This window comes from Habropoda laboriosa, unplaced genomic scaffold (assembly GCF_001263275.1).
Source record: "Habropoda laboriosa isolate 0110345459 unplaced genomic scaffold, ASM126327v1 scaffold32, whole genome shotgun sequence".
NCBI lineage: Eukaryota > Metazoa > Arthropoda > Insecta > Hymenoptera > Apidae > Habropoda > Habropoda laboriosa.
In genome coordinates, this window is record NW_017100135.1 from 245,134 (window position 1) to 262,720 (window position 17,587).

Below are 17,587 nucleotides of genomic sequence, written 5' to 3' on the forward strand. Positions count from 1 at the left end.
AGCTAGCAACGAAGATAAGCGTGTCTCGACTTTGTTTCCTCGTTGGTGCTTGATCGATCAACCGGCGAGTTTGATGGCAATTAGTCTAATTAACCGTTGGAAAGAAAAACCCACCGTTGCTCCGGTATCCCGTATAGCCGGATGCAATTGCACGGAGCCTTGAACGTCGACCGTGATCAGCTTAGGTTGCTGAAGATTCACGATCGAAAGTGCAATTAACCTTTTTCCCCTCGGAAACGATGGATCGTTTGAAAAAGAAATATTCCCAGCGATATTTTCGAAAACGCGTTCGAGAGTAAATCTTCTAATAAAAATCTTACTTATAAATTACTAACACAGATTAGAGATTAATTATGGAACAAAATAGTACTTTGTCGTTACGTGAAACGTAATTCTGTTAAAACAAAAAACACCTTCATTTGTGTCGGTAATTATGAAAATGGCCTAAATCGTATATTTCTCGTTTCGAGATATTTAGAATTTTTCCTTTGGACGTATTAAAAACTATTTGTTCCTTATGTAGTAAAATATTTGATAAAACACTTGCTCTTGTAAGATAAATCTTTTCTACGAAAAGATCGACGTGTGACGCAAAGCAAGTGATAAATTCAATTTTTCTTCGATTTCTCACTTAGACCGTTTTCGTAATCCTTTAACCAGCTATTCAACAAATTGTCAAATTCTCCTTTATTTCCGCGTGTATTGTTGCAATACGTTTCATCAATGGTCAGATATATCAACGATTCCCGGAATCGTTACGTTTCCCCATTCGCCGAACAAAAAAAGAGAAGCTCGTTTTGCAATATCTGAGAGGTATTGTTGCAGAGGGGAATTTATCGCGAACGGGATTAACGGACTTGGAACGACAAACGGGACGAATATAAATTGTCCAAATGAGCTGGATGGTAAAAATGGGCATAATCCTAAAGGAAACGCGAATGTATGCGCGTTAGCAAAGTGGCCGGGTTCGAGGGATCCGGATATTTGTATTGTCTGCTCGCCGCGGATATCCGTATTAACCGGTCAATGCTAACGTGCAATTATCTAGCACAATGGCAGATATTGTGCGTGTTATTGAGAATATGCTTCATGCGCGTCCACATGATTCGCTCCTTGAGAAGGGACTTGGATGAAGGAACTCTCTCTCTCTCTTGTATTCATACTTTGTCCACAACCCATTCAGTATTAAGATTGAGGAGGAATTTGCATACAGTGCAATTGGCGAAGCAGTTTAGTAATAAGTAGAGGAGATCTGGCTTGGAATTGCAGTTGATTCGTTGATTCAAATTCGATCGTCGTATCCCATCTTTTTTAGGTTAGGTCGTTCAAAGTGGAACGACATTTCAGCCACTCGGAAGCCAGTGTGGTTAACTTTCTAAAATAAAATTTATGAAAAATTAAGCGTGTGCTTTGGATACCAAAAATTGGAGGAATATTGAAAACTGGTGTTAATCTATTCTGGCTTTTCAGTTTGTGTAAGGACAATTGTAAATTACTGGTGAATATTGGAAATAGTATTTCGTGGCAGGATTTTGCTCGGTACCGAGAAAACGGGTTGAATCAATATTGAGGTTAGATAATATCTTGGTTTTATTATGGGTACAAAATGTTGACAGTATTGGATTTCTATATTTAAAGCAGAAGTAAATAGTACACGAATAATCTGGGAACTAGCGATGATACATCACTCAAACAACGTACGTTGTCTAAATATAGTTTCTTGTATAGAGTGAATACAAACAGAATGGTACATTTTTATCAGTTTTCGTAACGCAATATTTCGCGTGAAACTTCGACACGAGTGACGAACTTCAGTCCAGTCAGCCGAAGAAGTTCGAGGGCGTTGAAGCAATTTTTAATCTAGCTTAAGAAATCTTGCAATACCCGGTGTGTATTCTCCAGACTTGGCGCCAGCTGATTTTTCCTTATTCCGGCCTCTGCAACGTGATATGCGACACGTACTTTAAACCGATCGAAGAACCGAAAAAGAAAAATGTATGAAGATTTCATTCGATCGAAACCGTAACATCTGTTCTGCGATGGGATTTAGCAGTTTGTCGAAAGATGTATAAAAATAATAGAAAATAGACACTCTTACGATTAAGTATAACTTGATCCGTAGATAAAATTTGAATTTTCCTTGTAAAAAGTACTAAATTAATTGACACATCTGATACTTCTACATCATTCTCATAGTTTCTCGGACGAAGTTGCAGATTTTCCCGCATCGTGCGAACGGCGCTCGAAAGCAAATTACAAAACAGTCGATAACGAACGCAACAGAGCGATCCTATCGAATTAAAAGATTCTCGATCGTTCACCTCAATTGACCTACCGTTAATACGGACATAACGAAGCCAACTATCCGTCAATTCTCTCTCTCTCTCTCTCTCGCTCTCTCTAACGAACGTTTCAAACAGTACTATATATGTAGGTATATCTATCATGGCCACGTATTGTATCGAGCCGATTCTAATCTAAAAGGCACAGGCGTGAAGGCATGAATTATTTGTCCTTCCTAACGTGATTATTTCCTAACCCAGCGATATTATACACAGAGCCAGCGACGATGATGACGACGGCGACGACGACGACGGAGCTGTGAGTGACGCAACGTTTTTACTGAATTTCAGGCGTTAACCGTGGGCGACAAAGGTTGCGAGGCACTACTACAGGCTCACCTTCGATTAGAAGGTACCGGAGCGACGAGCGGCGTCGCGGGCGTGGTGGAAGCACCTGGAGGTCGACGCTATCTCCTGCTAGAGGGCCACCACGGTGACCTGCACGCCTACGTAAGGGCACGCAGGAGACTGAGGGAACCGGAGGCGAGGCGGCTCTTCCGGCAGGCGGCCAGGGCCGTAGCTACCTGTCACGAATACGGGGTTGTGCTCAGAGACCTGAAGCTCAGAAAATTTGTTTTCGCCGATGAAGCAAGGTAAGGAGGAATCGAATACATCGGTCTGTTAGCTCTGACATTTTTCTTTTCTTTTCTTTTTTTTTTTTTTTTTTTTTTTTTTCTTCAATTTTTTTCTAATTAGGTGTATTATTCGACGCATTTTTATGTGAAGATTTTTATCGTTTTATTGTAAAATTGGAATTGTCAATCTTCTGTTGTTACATTCAGTAGTACAGTTCGAACTAAATCACTTCTTTGATATTGTATACAATTTTTTTACTCTTTCCTGTATATACAATGTATTGTACAAATACGACTTAGACTTGTGAACACCTTTCGGAGCTAGATAATCGTTTTAAAAGTGAATTAAGTTTGTGTAAAAATATTCGTGATAATGTTATTCGAGAATGTCAACTAAATGGGAATATTGCGATACCGGAGAAAGTAGAATTTCTAGTTACCCTTCGAATCGTGATAGCGTGAAAATAATTAAAGAAAGTTAACTCTGTGAAATAGTGTTTTTACTGAATTTTGTCGGAACATGTATTTTGAATTTTCTAAAGTATCAGATACTCTTTAATAACAAAACCTGTATAAATACCCAAACATTGATAACCCTTTATTTAAACAGTTACGATATTTCGAAATTATTTAAAAAACGAAGTTCAATTAATTCTACGATGTATAATTCTCGCTGAAATTACGACAAGAGGAAAATATTTTACGATTGCAAGATCGAGATAAATGAATACAAATGGGTTTCAACATGTACTCCTGTCCATAAGTCACCAGTCACTTGGTAGTTCTAGAGTAAGGATAAATTGTAACTACGTTATACTTACAAATAAACTTAAGAGTTATTAAGTGCTTGTATTGTGAAGGAAATTAAATTACATCGTTTTCCCAACATCTTACTTAAAAACGTGCCTTGATAAACATTTCTCTCCAAACTAACAAGTGTCCGATGACTTATAGACAAGAGTATATATTTACGATCTTCGGTAGGAATGGGGTAAGATGTTGATTTAAATGGCACAGCTGTAGGCTATCTAAGATAAAGGAAAAAGAAAAAAAAGTAGGGTGTCTCAAAGTGACAAACTAGCTGTTAATTTGACACGACTGTTAACGATACGGTGTACGCCCACATATCGTTTGTGGCATTCTTGAAGCGAGTGAGAGGGCATGCGTTGCAGAGCCATGGAAAACCAGTTCGTATTCGTTTCATTTCCATATTCGCCTGTAATTCTTTTGCACCATCGGTTACACACAGAAGGTATATCTTGGAAAAGAAGTACTTCCACGCCTACATAAATTAATTTCCCCTTCACTGCTCGATACACGCCTGGACACAATACGCAACCCTTGGACATTTAATGAATTCCGTTCTATTTTCTTGTTTTTATTCCAGCCTGATTATTTATTGCAATTGCGAATTCGACAAGTTGTTGTCACCGTTGCATTTCAAACGGTGGTTTTACTTGTGTTTCAGACGTGCAGTCCGATCTGAACACGATTGCGTTAGGTTCTTAGCACTTGATAATGTGATCTTTGAAAAAGAAAAAAAATGTTTCAATTTGTAGTGTACATTCTGCAACAGATTCCGTGCCGCATTCCAAACCATGTTTGCATTGAAAATTAGAAGCATTTGATTCGGAACTTTTTCTCCAATTAAATTCTGCTGTTCGTTTTCCTAACCTAATTTCCATCGTTTTTTACGGCTTCTAAACTGAGGATATTAATTTCATGGTGTCAGGGTATTTATTCGTAACACCTTTACGTAGATACTTCGCTCGATTTTCGTGGTACATTCTTTTACTATTGTAATACACTACCGAATCAAACTTCAGCTCACAATCGTTGGAGGATGAAGTTCGTTATATAATTGGTAAAATTTATAAACTATGAAATAAAGGAAACAGGGTGACCTAAAAAGGGAAGAAAACAGTTTGGTAGATTTGGGGAGAAACATTCTCAGCAAAAGAATATTGTATAAACGTACGTTCTATTTTCAACTACTTACACAATTACACTTAATTATCAAATAAGTATTATATCTTTTACTTAAAACTTCCTCTTAAACATTTCCTTCTAAAGCTCTCCACTCAATCAATTCTCCTTCCACCAATCATACGCCAGCATGAATCCATTTCAATCATAACCTAAGCAGTGCGTAAAGTCTCAGGTGGACAATCAGCAGATCTATTCAAACAGATATTCCTATAAAAGCGTTATTGTACGTCATTTTGTCTCCACCGTATTCACTTGAACGTGTTCAAACAATCAGCTCGGTCGTCCCATTGCACATTGTTAACCTTTCACAGTGCAATAAAGTCTGCATTGTCATGTCACACAACACCTATAAGCTCGATTCCCAACGGTTCCTCGTTTCGCGTATCGTGGTTAACTCGAAGTCTCCCCGAGGGGTGGCATCTCGATCGTATATACAGACGGAATGAATTCAAGGAACGAACGGATCGCGGCACGCCAGACCACGCTAGTGCCACGCCACGGCTAGCTATTCGCAACAAGGTATGTTCTCGTAGCTGAACGTGACTGTTCGCGCGATCTACTATGCACCTACACGCGAGTTCCCCGTGGCGGTGAGTGCAGTGGCAGGCTCTCGAGAGCAACCGACCGGGCAACCGGACAACCAAGAAAGCAAATGGGCGAGACACCGCGTGTGCCCCTATGTACATGTGTACGTACAGTATGTAGTGTGTTTGGTGTGCTGCGGTTGGGGCGCGATAAAGGCCGGGAGAACGAGAAAGCCACCAGCGCGTGTTGTGTGCGCCGATGTCGGTTCAGTGTTGGCCAATCGCGCGTTGCGCGCTCGCTTTCCTGCCGTTCGGTGAGCTGCTCCCGCGCGCGTAGAATAAGGAGAAGCGAGAAGGAAAGATCAGCGAGATACACGCGGCAAGAGGAGGTGGTGCTGCTGTGGTGGAAGGGGGGTGGAGGGAACGGGGAATGTTGCAAGCCAGAAAAGCATATTGGTTCATCGGCTGGGGAGATTTTGAAATGCTGGTATAATTAGGAAACGCGTGGTTCGTTCCACCTCCCAAGAAACTCGTCGACGTCCAGACGTCTCCCTGCGCACGATTGCATTAGAGCCGTATGCTCGCGCAGCGTATATCCGTTAACCCTAGACGCAGGATATTTTCTGGAACTTCGGTACTGAGCGTCGTCTAGTGGACTTCTCTTGACGCGTAGGTTGTTTTATTAGGGGCGGGGTTCTTTATATAAGTGGGTTTCAGATATACGAGGGTAGAATGTTCTTTTGACGGATTCGTCAACACACCGAAAGCGTCTATCTTGGGAACTTTGTTAATCTGCAGTTCTTCATTGTGCTTTCGAATACCTTTCTAATCCTTTTCAACCTTCTATTATATAGAATTCTTATTTTTCTTTTTAGCAGCTCAAATACGAGACAGTGTATCGTAACTCGCCAATGAAACATGAAAGTGAGATTTTTTTTTTTAATTTAATTATGAATAGGTTTAAAAGATGTAATACACTTCTGAAGTGTTTGAATCGAGTAAATCGATTAAATAAACTGAATTCTTCATAGAAGGTTAAGTAAACTATACATTTATAGAAATATTCGTCACTTTCTAAGTCGAAATATTTAAAAATAGTAAATGATATAATAATGCACTTGAAAAAGTATCGAAAGGGTGTATATCCGTTTATTGAGCTTAACGAGTTTTCAAGGTGAACGCTTCCGCTTAAAGAAATGGATCTGCGAGGAGTGTCGTTAAAAATGCATTTCCGATAGATATGCATCGGTTTCGTGTCAGCCGTTTTGTTACAAATATAATTACGATGGTGTGGTGCGCAATACCGATACGTAACTATCCTTGTATCTTGCTGCAATCGCGCTTATGCAAATACCCTTGTGTTTCTTCTGGCCACAGATTTGCATCAGCTTTTTTCCTTTTCTCGTGTCTTCTTCGATGAAAATTGTCATTGTTACTAAAATTACCAACAGTTAGCAATTATATAATTAAATTTAAAAACTGTTTATTCGTATTTTTTACGGCAAGGTATGAACAAACTTTTGGAGTATGCAGCGTTAATAATTATAAATTATTTTTATCAAAAATCCAGATTTTGACTGTTTAATTGTTTCGGTAGTTGAAAACATTTTAAAACGCGTGTAAAACACTAAATTGCTCATTTTTATAGAAGTAAGCATTTTTTCTCGACAAAATTTTTAGCTGCATCGTGTCATCTATACTTTTCTCTTTTTTTTTTTTTTTCACGGAAAAAACGGTCTTTATTCGTTTCCCTTCTCGTGCTGGCGGCGATGCCCATCTTTAAATATTACTTAATATCATATTCGCAAAACAGCAGAAGGTTGCATTTTCCTTGTTCCATTTGGCCCACGTTTATCGATGCCGTCACGATCCACATAGGATTTAAAACACCGACGATTCACATGTTCGAAATCAATTCTGTTCTTCTTGAAGTACATACATATATGTTGTTTAAGCAACAAAATTTAAAAGGCATATGTTTCCCTTTTTTTTTTTATCAAGAAAACAAAATATATTTCCGAAAGTTGGTTAACGTCATTCGTAAATATAGCTAGGTATCATTAGGAATGGTTCAAAGACTCCAATCTTGAAAAGGTTATAATTAAATGGTCTTAAAGATCATTTCTTTTCATAGAATTTTCACACGATGAACATACGCCTATTTTTACCAGAACAGATTTTCTTAAAATATTAGGGAAAAATATTTACTCGTGGTTCCCTCAAAAAATTACTAAAAAATTTCGATAAATTCACCGTTATAAACTTCGACGATTTTTATAAAAATTTACGAACCAAATTATAACCAATCCCATAATTCCTGTAATCAATCCTCCTTTCCATAGAAATCCGCCAATGCGTTATGTTATTCTTACTAAATTACTAGCTAGTAATATAGTTAATTTAGTTACTATTAATTGTAGTTAATTAATTACAAACTAGATTATATTCACACTTTTTACTTTTGGCAAGACTCGACGGCCTGTACGTGTTCCTTTTTCAACGTTTCATCTACTGCGAGGTATATACTCGCGTGACGCAGCTCACGATGTCGCGAACAGATACGTGGCAACATCCTTACGAAGATCTCTGTCAATCGACAAAGCATCAAAGCGAGACATTTCGAGTAGATGCGAACGAGACTCACTCCCTAATGTCTGTGTACATTATCATATAAAATTCATTGACATCAAAGTTCTTAACACTCTCTCTCGCTCTCTCTCACGCGCGCACGCATTCCCCTGAAGTTGTCCTTCAAGCGTTGTGTGTGGACCAATCGATCAACCGATAACCGTCCGGCCAGAAATTCATTTCCATCGGAGTCCTTGACTCTTTTACCGTTCCTGCTTCCGTTCCTCTAACCGGCCAGAGAACCGATCGATTGATCGAATCAGCGATTTCCGGGATGTGCCTTTTTACAGAGTTCAAGTGTCTCGGCGAACTAACCGCTAATACAAAAGGGATGCGTACATCGGCCAACGTCAGGAGCAATAATTTCCTTCGAGCGGAAATTCCCTCGAGCTTTGCGAGTCTACTTTGTCGTTTGATGTCGAATCTCTCTATTCTAATCTACGTTGAATCCACGGAGATGATCTTTCTCCACGTATTATTTATTGTAAGATTAATTGTGAATAAACGTGCACCGTGCGAAAAGGGAATAAACGTGGAATATCTTGGATAGAAGAAATGTTTCGTTGCAAAAATTTTACGGTGATTATCTTTCATCGACAAAACTTTTTTTCTCTATACAAAAGTGAATTTTTATGATTGTAAATTTTTGGAATTCTTCGACAATGTTTTGTACCTTGTTTAGACCTTATCACAAGGACCGATTAAAATGTATTTCTTAACAAGGTTCTTTTTTGGTTGCTATCGAATTTAAGTTCATACTTAACAAGCTATTTTAATACTGTAAACCGAATGAATGATTATCTGATGAGAATGATAAGTTATCGTTGATAACATAACACCACTGACAGAGACTAACTTTGTACATTTTACATAGAAATATGCAGCTACCTCGCTTCGTCAAATGAAAATCTTTATTATTGATTTAACTTTTTTTTTTAATTATTACTTGTATCTACTGTTCCATTCAATTTTTTCAACCTTAACCAGTGCATTTGTACAGTACAAATGAAACTTTTTTTTTCTATATTTCACTGAACACCACTAAATCTGAAAATCCAGGAAATTCACGTGTTAATTCTGTATACGCCAGCAAGATAAAAGTTCATATAAACAACTAACAGTTTCTCCTCTTCATGGACAAACTTTTCAAGTTAACAAAATGTTTCACATTTCGTTTAGTTATTTATTCAATTTCAACAGATAATAAGTACGTAAAAAGGAAAGCGGCATACGACCGTATCGCTTTTTCATTATACTTTATTAAATCAAATCAACGAATTCCTCACGTTTGAACAACATTCCCAATTTAACAATCCACAAGTTTCAGTATAGATTTCTCTCTGCAGCAAAAGATTAGTAGGTCAATGAGTTCAGACTGTCCTGAACCACATATGGATAAACCAACGACAAACATGTTAACGTTGGCTGCGTACGTGAAAGAGTATAAATATAATGTAGATCTATCTTCGTATTTCTCTAACTAGTAATATAATTTTGTTTCAGAATCTGACCCTTCTCCTCTGAACTGTTCAATCTTTAATACAAAAGAATACATTCCTTTTATAACAACCACAGTATCCCTGCCCCCATAACACGGAGATACAAATTAAGTTCTACCGACATTACTTTTTCAGTGCTGGAACAGTTTCTTCGTCGGTTGAATTTTTTTCAGCTTCAAAATTTGTTTTTTTTTTTATCGCAGCAGTAACAATTTTTTTTATCGCGGAGATCCTACCTGCAAAAGCAGTGAAACAAATTAGAACGTCGTTGACTCTGAAACGATATGAGATTTATATTTTTTTCTTTTTCCACTTGTGCAAGATAACTCTCATCGATTGTTTCGTGTGATCGTCGCTCGATAGAACCTGTATACATATACACAGCGCAGCGCCCCGCTTTTTTTTTAAGTCCGCTCTCGAATATACGAATCCCTGGAAGAAGAAAAAAAACGCATTAGAATTTACCGTACGCGCAACACCCAGGGTTCTTGAACCCAGCAGCAGTCTGTCGTAGGAGTCGCGTCGTTTGCTTACGAGTGAAAGTTTGCGAAGAAAGCTGCGCACCGGCTTATCCTCGGCCTGTCTCTCCTGTGCTCGCGCGCGCGTCCAAACCGGAGAGACACGCGACAGTCGAAGCCAGGCGAAACCGGGTTCCTTCTAGGAAACGACGCTCGAGGCCGTTGACACTCGCTCGGATTTTCAAGATCGTGTGCCAGGCTCTCTCTTCCTCGTTTCTGCGTTTCTGCCTTTTGCAACTTACCGCCGCGCCGGCGAGTCACAAGCACTTACTCAATGGTGAATCGATGAAAGTACGCCGGACCTATGGCCAACAATACGACATGGATCGTTGACTTGTAAAGGATGATGCAAGTTTTGTAACGACGAATTTACGGAACGCCGAATCTGCTGATTTTCTTGGCTCTCTTACCTGGAGAAATTTGGCAATCATGAGCAATCGGTGGTATATTGATAACTTCGCAGTCGTTCGCAGTCTTAATGGTGGACGTAGAAATGGCAGACATATGTATCTGCAGATATGTTTGAGTTATAATTTGAATTTGATGGTCGGTTTTGACGTGGAACATACGTTTTACCGGCAGATGTCTCGATTGTGCGATAAAATGCTAAAATTAGAAGAGAGAAATTTAATCGATTTACAGAAATGAGAAAGATTTTAGCGAACGACTAGTTCCTCCACTCGTCTTTTGATAGGTTAGGTTGATGTGTAGATGGTCTCCTGGAGTGAATTATAAAAATTTGAGATTACCGATTGATAAAGCCGTTTGTGGGTCTTTGATTCTTTTGACGTTGTTCGTGAATTTGGTATTAACTAATATTGGACACGATGATGTATACCCTTCTGTGAGAGTACAACTATCTTATTAGTAATAGATTGTCCATAAAAAATATTATATAAAGATATATATTTGCATTATTCAGTAATTCTAAAATAGATCATCATATTCTCTTGTATTTTCTTAAACTCTTAATTATAATTATTGTATCCTCTAATATATATTTTTCAAGAAATCACCTATAAGGTTTTCTTCTCTCTACACGCGTGTACTTCCCCGAACGGTAACGCATTACGTATCTTCAAAATGTCTCGGCTAATATGAAAACAAGCATCGTCGAAAGCTTGAAGTTGCCCAAGCCCAAGAATATTAGGTGTATACACACACTCTCACCAACCTGTGTTAAATGTATTCTAAAAATGTTACTGTTGGCAATAATTTGATTTCGAATTTCGTCCGACACGCAACTTGATATTACAAACGATATTTAATTCAATTCGTTTCAAATACACTTCAACAAATCTAAGCAATCATACTGTACAACTTTTCAGAATCATCTAAACAAACCTACAAACTCTCAATCGTTCTCCTTAGTAATAATAAAAAAGTGACATTTTCTTGTTATGTCGAATCAAACGAATTATAATATTATTAAATCATTTTCATAAAAATAGTACTATATTCAGTACTAAGAGAGGCAGGTTACTTTATTTGAGTTGAACATAACCAGAGTGCCATGCAAGTTTATAAGTATGTATGTACCTACAAACTTCCACTCTATGATATTCATATTCACTGCTCTTTCGTTAATCATCTCCAGGAATCAAACAAACAAACAAACGAAAAGGAGGCATTCATGCCCGTTGCGTATCAATCGAGTATCGTAATTGACGTGAGAAGGAACATCGTGGAAAGCCTAAAGTTACCCAAGAGTCATGAATATTACGTATACGCGTTCTACGACTTCCGCGTTGCAGGTTGATCAACTGGCGGCCTCCGGCGGCGGCACGTACAATCTCTTTTCTTTCACCAGTGCTTTCGTCGTGCCTCGTTCCACGACGCCTCGCTGTGCGATGGGTTACACCGCGATGGCTCAATCGCGATGTCGTCCTGTTGCTAAATTTGAAATACCTCATACGTAAAAGGTTGCGTACACAAGGCGTCATCTTCTCCTTTTTCTTCTCGTTACCATCGACTTCAGTGTCACATCGAAGTGTTGGTAAAATCCGAAAAGGCATGCTGATTCTGGACAAATACAATAAATCTAGAGCAACATTCCTGCACACGAAGCATGTAATTGTACTACTGTAAATAAGGAAAAAGGGACTATGAAACAAGGTATTTTCTTGCTCAAGAATTGCATTTTAATTAATAAAAAAGTGTTAGAAAAAACTTATTTTTCTGCCAATATAGTAGCGTTCTACATACTGTATTTTCGTGAACATGTTCGATCTATGCGTAAACAAAATTATGTACGAAAAAATGTTACCGTACAGTTTAGATTTATTTTCGTAGTACAGGATCACTCTCTTTCGAATTTGAACATCGGTTCGATGATACCTTGTACACATCGTCTGGCCGATGACGCGATAGAATCGGGAACGACCCGAGAGTTGGACAACGATCCCAGTTTATTCTTCGTAGATGACGCACCCATCGAGGATGTATGTAGAATGAAATCAGGCACGATGTTTCGATGGAAAGAAAGCGTTGATTTAGCGCTATTAAGCTTTGATATCCCATAATCCCATATTTAATTCCAAGATATTCAGTTCCACAATAGCGTTGAATAAATATGATAAAGTATATTTTAGAATTTCATGTTATACAATAAACATTCGTTACATTGGATTTTCAATATCGCGTAACAAATGATTATTTATCAAGTAAACAAGAATTTGATCTTACCTTTTAACCAGAGAAGTCAAGTTAACTCGTCGCTTCAAAAAACCTACTTTTTACGTATATTGATTATTTTTTTATAAGAATCTGTGTTTTATCATTATATTTGCATTAGAAGTCATACATATTCGAAGAAGTCACATCTACTACAAAGTAATTTTCCTCTCCTGTCATTTGATAATACTCGACGAATAAATGTTTTTGATCGAAAACTGTGCCGATTAACAGATTAACCAAACCCATAAAAATATAAGACGCCACGTGTTTTATTTTTCGAATCAAGAAATTATATATAAAGAGATATTTTTAAAAGCGATATCACTTTAGATGAAAAATATTTAGTCAATCGAAAACACAATCCCATCTTCTTTAAAATTAATAGAAATTCAACATCTAAATTTCACCTTTATTTACAGAACACGACTTCGTCTGGAGAGCCTAGAGGACGCGGTGATTGTCGAGGGGGACGACGACAAGCTGACTGACCGACGGGGCTGTCCAGCGTATGTGGCGCCAGAAGTTCTGCGCTCGGGGCGAGCTTATTCCGGCAAAGCGGCCGACATCTGGTCGCTTGGCGTGCTTCTTTACACGATGCTGGTCGGCCGTTACCCGTTCAATGACGCTGAGCACGCGTCCCTATTCGCCAAGATCTCGCGTGGACAATTCGCTGTTCCAGAAGGCCTTAGCCCTCGCGCTCGATGTCTGATTCGCTCGCTGCTGAGAAAGGAACCGTCCGAAAGGCCGTACGCGGAGGACGTGCCGAGGCACCCGTGGCTCGCAAAGCCGTTACGAGTCTGCACCGCGTCAAACAGATCCTCGTGTCAGGATCAGATCGTACCAGAGCTACCTAACAATCCTCAAGACTGACTCTTCCAGGAGAAGAAGATATATTCTGCGCGCGTTGGACCCAGCTTTCCTTGTTAATCCTCTATTTGGTTGGAGATAATAGAGAAAAAAACCTTGTTCCGAGTTAACATGGCTTTTGTCTTTTTTCTTCTTCATTTTTTTCTTTTCATTTCTTTTCATTTCTTTCTTTATACGATGATAATGTAAAGTCAGCTATAAATATATTTTACGACGAGAGTGTGTAAAAGACCGTAGAAGAGTGAGCGATATTTGCTATTTGTTTAGACATAGAATATATGGTAAAACATATTCCTTGTCCAATTGATCACCGTCATGGATCACGATAGCTAGCAGAACTAGAAAGCTTCGTTATAGACGGGCAAAGACATTAATACATTGCTGTTCGAGTAAAATGAATTTCAGTGAGAATTGAAGCGTCAGAAATTTAAGATAATCGTTCTTTTTCTTTGGTTAAATTTCATTCAGATTGTTCCAACATTTTAACCAGATTGTAAAGTCTTAAATAAACTAAAATAAACATAACTGAAGAAGATAACACTGAAGTAATGAACATTGTTTGAGACAACGTCTTCTACATATTAAAAAAATGAAGCAAACAGCTACAAATTTGCACCTTGTGAAACCTTGTGCCAATAATTCAGTAAATTATTTTATTATTTCCTTCCCCAATTACTTCATTAGTTATGAAAGAACACGATTTTATTACACAATATAATTGAATATCTACAGCTGGCTTAATTTATAGTTGTAATATGAACTTCGTAAAATTTGCCGCGTGCATTTTCTTCCTTTCTTACATGTGATGAATACATCATTCTTATAGGAAGAAATATAAAAACGCAGTTATAAAATCAATTGGCAAGATGAGAAATAAACATGTGTTTGGAATGTCTAAACCAGGGATATCGAAAGAGCAAAATTGTATGCGTGCGTGCGTGCGTGCGTGTGTGTGTAATATAATAATGTATAAATCAGAATAAGTGTTATTTGGTTTATATTTTCGTGCGCAGGCTGTGTATAAAAGCTATGTTAACTATCGAAAAAATACCAAATAAAGGGTTAAATATTAGCTGTTGCGTCAAGGGATCATCCCGGTCCCAAATCATCATTCGTTCTTTTTTTTCTGTTTCGTTTCGTCGATACGACGAAAAAGAACGGCCTAGAATTTAAGGAGTCGATATATGCATATTGTGTTTCAGTTGGGAAACATTGTAGAAGATCTAACGGGGGATAATCGTTGTTCCAGTTTGATTGTTAACAAAGTCCTACGAGCAATTATTTATTACTTCAATTCAATTTGTTCTTTCTGTAATGGAAATGCGCTATTACAAATATTTCATATGTAATTAATAAAAAATATAATTCTAATATATTTCTAGTTTTATTGAAGTTATTTATTTTAGACTCATGCTAAGCTCGTATGTCTTTGTCCTTTCAACTTTCATGCATCTATTGAATTCGTTGAAGCATTACAATTTGATTATTTACGGTCTGCACATGTAAAAAATAAATGCATATTCCCTTTTGAAGCAGAGATACATGTACCATGTACAGGCAGCATTAAGGTAAAGGAAAACAATTGTTAGTGATATAAACTAATTCATTAAAACTCTTATCAGTTGATATTTTTTCGGTTGCTTTAAAAAATATGTATTTCGATTTTATTTGTTTAAACATAATAAAATTGTATTTGTATAATCTAAGATATGAAAGATTTTATACGCTGTATACAAATTTTACATAGTCTTACAAATTATCTACGTATAATCGAGCATTACGTTTTACTTTAATTTCGACAAATTAAAAATTTTCTAACTTTTCCGTATTTATATATTACATTCTTAAACAACATTCTTGTCAAGTTATACGCGTTCGTTAAAAGTTGAACGATTAAATCCTTGATCTTCGCTAATGGTTTGCTTCGAAGAAAGTATCGAACGTTGTATTTGATATCTATACAAATTTATTTGTAATTCTCACGAAAGTATAGTGCAGAATTATTGTATGTATATGTTGAATATGTGTATAAGAGACATTTTTCCTTCATATTTTGTATTGCAATTTTTTCTGTACACTGGATACTGTGTGTTTACTTTCAGTGTACAATTCCTCATATCATTTGAGTCAAGGTACAATGGTGAAAACGTTTCACCGATGCTAAAACATGTATATAAGTTCAGTCCACTAAGTCCTACTAAATTCTAATAAATATTCATTAGGAAGATTAATAAGAGTTATGTACATAGGCAAATAAAGTGGCGTTTACGATAAATCATGACTATATTGTATATATTTCATTAATTGTAATTTCAAATATTTAAAAAATTTTACAATATAAATCAAATATTAGATATGAAACCAATGTTGTTTTTGCTATTAGTGCTTTATTAGATTGTATAACTATTATTTCTATGTATTGCTAATGTTTTATTGGCTTTTGAAGTATTGAATAATTTATTAAATGATAAATTAGCATCTGTTACATTATTTTTGTTGGTATATTATTTTGAACAGTATATTAAATAATGCACACATTTTATTATGTGTATTACATTGGAACAATAATAACATGTAAGTAGTTAATTTTTTATACTATGAGATAACAAAATATAACGATTCATCAGTTTATATAGTTCAATTTTTTAATTAAAATTTGCAACCTATAAATTTCTGCGAAGCAAATATCTTCGGTAGCAGGAACGTAATATGTATTAATAACACATACACATGTATATTATATATGAAAAAACAAATATAAAATTTGATCAAATATACTAAAAGTAGTAATAAAAAATATATTTCATAGTACACGATTAAGTTAATAGAATAAACAAAAATGTAACTTACTCTTCTATGGAGGTTAAAAGATCAAATTACAGTTTAACCACTATGACAAAATTAATGTATCTAAAATCTTTGAAACCTAGGGAAGTTAATACTAATTTATCTTCTATAATTTTACAAATACATATTTGATACATCAAATTTTTTTTTATAATTTTATTATTTTGAAAGCTATTACACTTGTATATATAAGAATAGAATAAGTATGTAATTGGTAAATATTTTATTTAGCAATCTTAAGATTTATAACAAATTCATATTCCTTACAATTATAGAAATTAAATGTTACTAATGCAATAACTCATTTTCTTTGCAACTGAAATCATTCAAATCTAATAAAATGAAATATTAAAAAATAATCAATATTTTCCTTTCATGAGTATTAAATTTTCAAACAATTTTCGCAGATTTGAAAACTGATCATTAATAGAATTATGCAAATTAATCATCGCCTAATCAATTTATTTTAAACGTATCATCCCGCCGTAATATAGGATATAGTTGTAATCGCATTGAATGAAAAATGGCCGCAAACGTAAGAACAGGTGAGTAGGATGTACAAACCTGTCAATGGTGATACCCGTCAGTTGAAGAAAATTAACCGATCTTCTTAGTTCAGGAAAGTATGTACAATGTAAACTTAAATTTCATAGCCCATTTTCCACGTGTTCAACTTTCCAATTAAATTTCATTACTACGTCATGTTTTTGTCCCGTACATCAAATTGAAATATATTGCAATTTATTAAATTCGTAATCGTTATTCTAAATTTGCATCACGTCAAAAGATATCTGACATTTGGTAGTGGGCGTATAACTGTTGTATAAAAGCTTGATTGCTGCAAATACCGATATTGTTTTTCATAGATTACTTTTACACTTATGCTACGCATCTACATTCGTGTGTATAAATGTATAAGAGTAATTTATACGATGAGTGCCTGCCTGTGCATTGCACACCGTGATAGCATATCTCGATGAAATTGTTCTGAGGTATTGCTTCATTCCGTGGTTTGCTTTCAGAAATGCGAATTCCTACACGTTCTGCTCCTCGTCCACCTGTCAGTTCGACGGCACAAAGGAACGTTATTTGGAACAGCACGTAATTTAATATTTTTTTTTT

General features: G+C 36.4%; 2 protein-coding genes across 5 annotated transcripts in view; both read left to right on the plus strand.

Annotated features, from left to right (window-relative positions):
• Positions 1–13,660, plus strand: part of LOC108578808 (tribbles homolog 2) — a 52,977-nt gene extending 39,317 nt beyond the window's left edge. For all 4 annotated transcript variants that reach the window (XM_017942234.1, XM_017942225.1, XM_017942209.1 and 1 more), the window contains exons 3-4: positions 2,634–2,935; positions 13,171–13,660. In XM_017942234.1, coding sequence (XP_017797723.1) covers positions 2,634–2,935; positions 13,171–13,621 — 753 coding nt within the window. In that variant the 3' untranslated portion in view covers positions 13,622–13,660. The remainder of the gene's footprint in view (positions 1–2,633; positions 2,936–13,170) is intronic.
• Positions 13,661–16,942: 3,282 nt separating this feature from the next.
• Positions 16,943–17,587, plus strand: part of LOC108576411 (abl interactor 1-like) — a 2,322-nt gene continuing 1,677 nt past the window's right edge. Inside the window, exons 1-2 of the mRNA XM_017939443.1 lie at positions 16,943–17,010; positions 17,488–17,566. Coding sequence (XP_017794932.1) covers positions 16,989–17,010; positions 17,488–17,566 — 101 coding nt within the window. The 5' untranslated portion in view covers positions 16,943–16,988. The remainder of the gene's footprint in view (positions 17,011–17,487; positions 17,567–17,587) is intronic.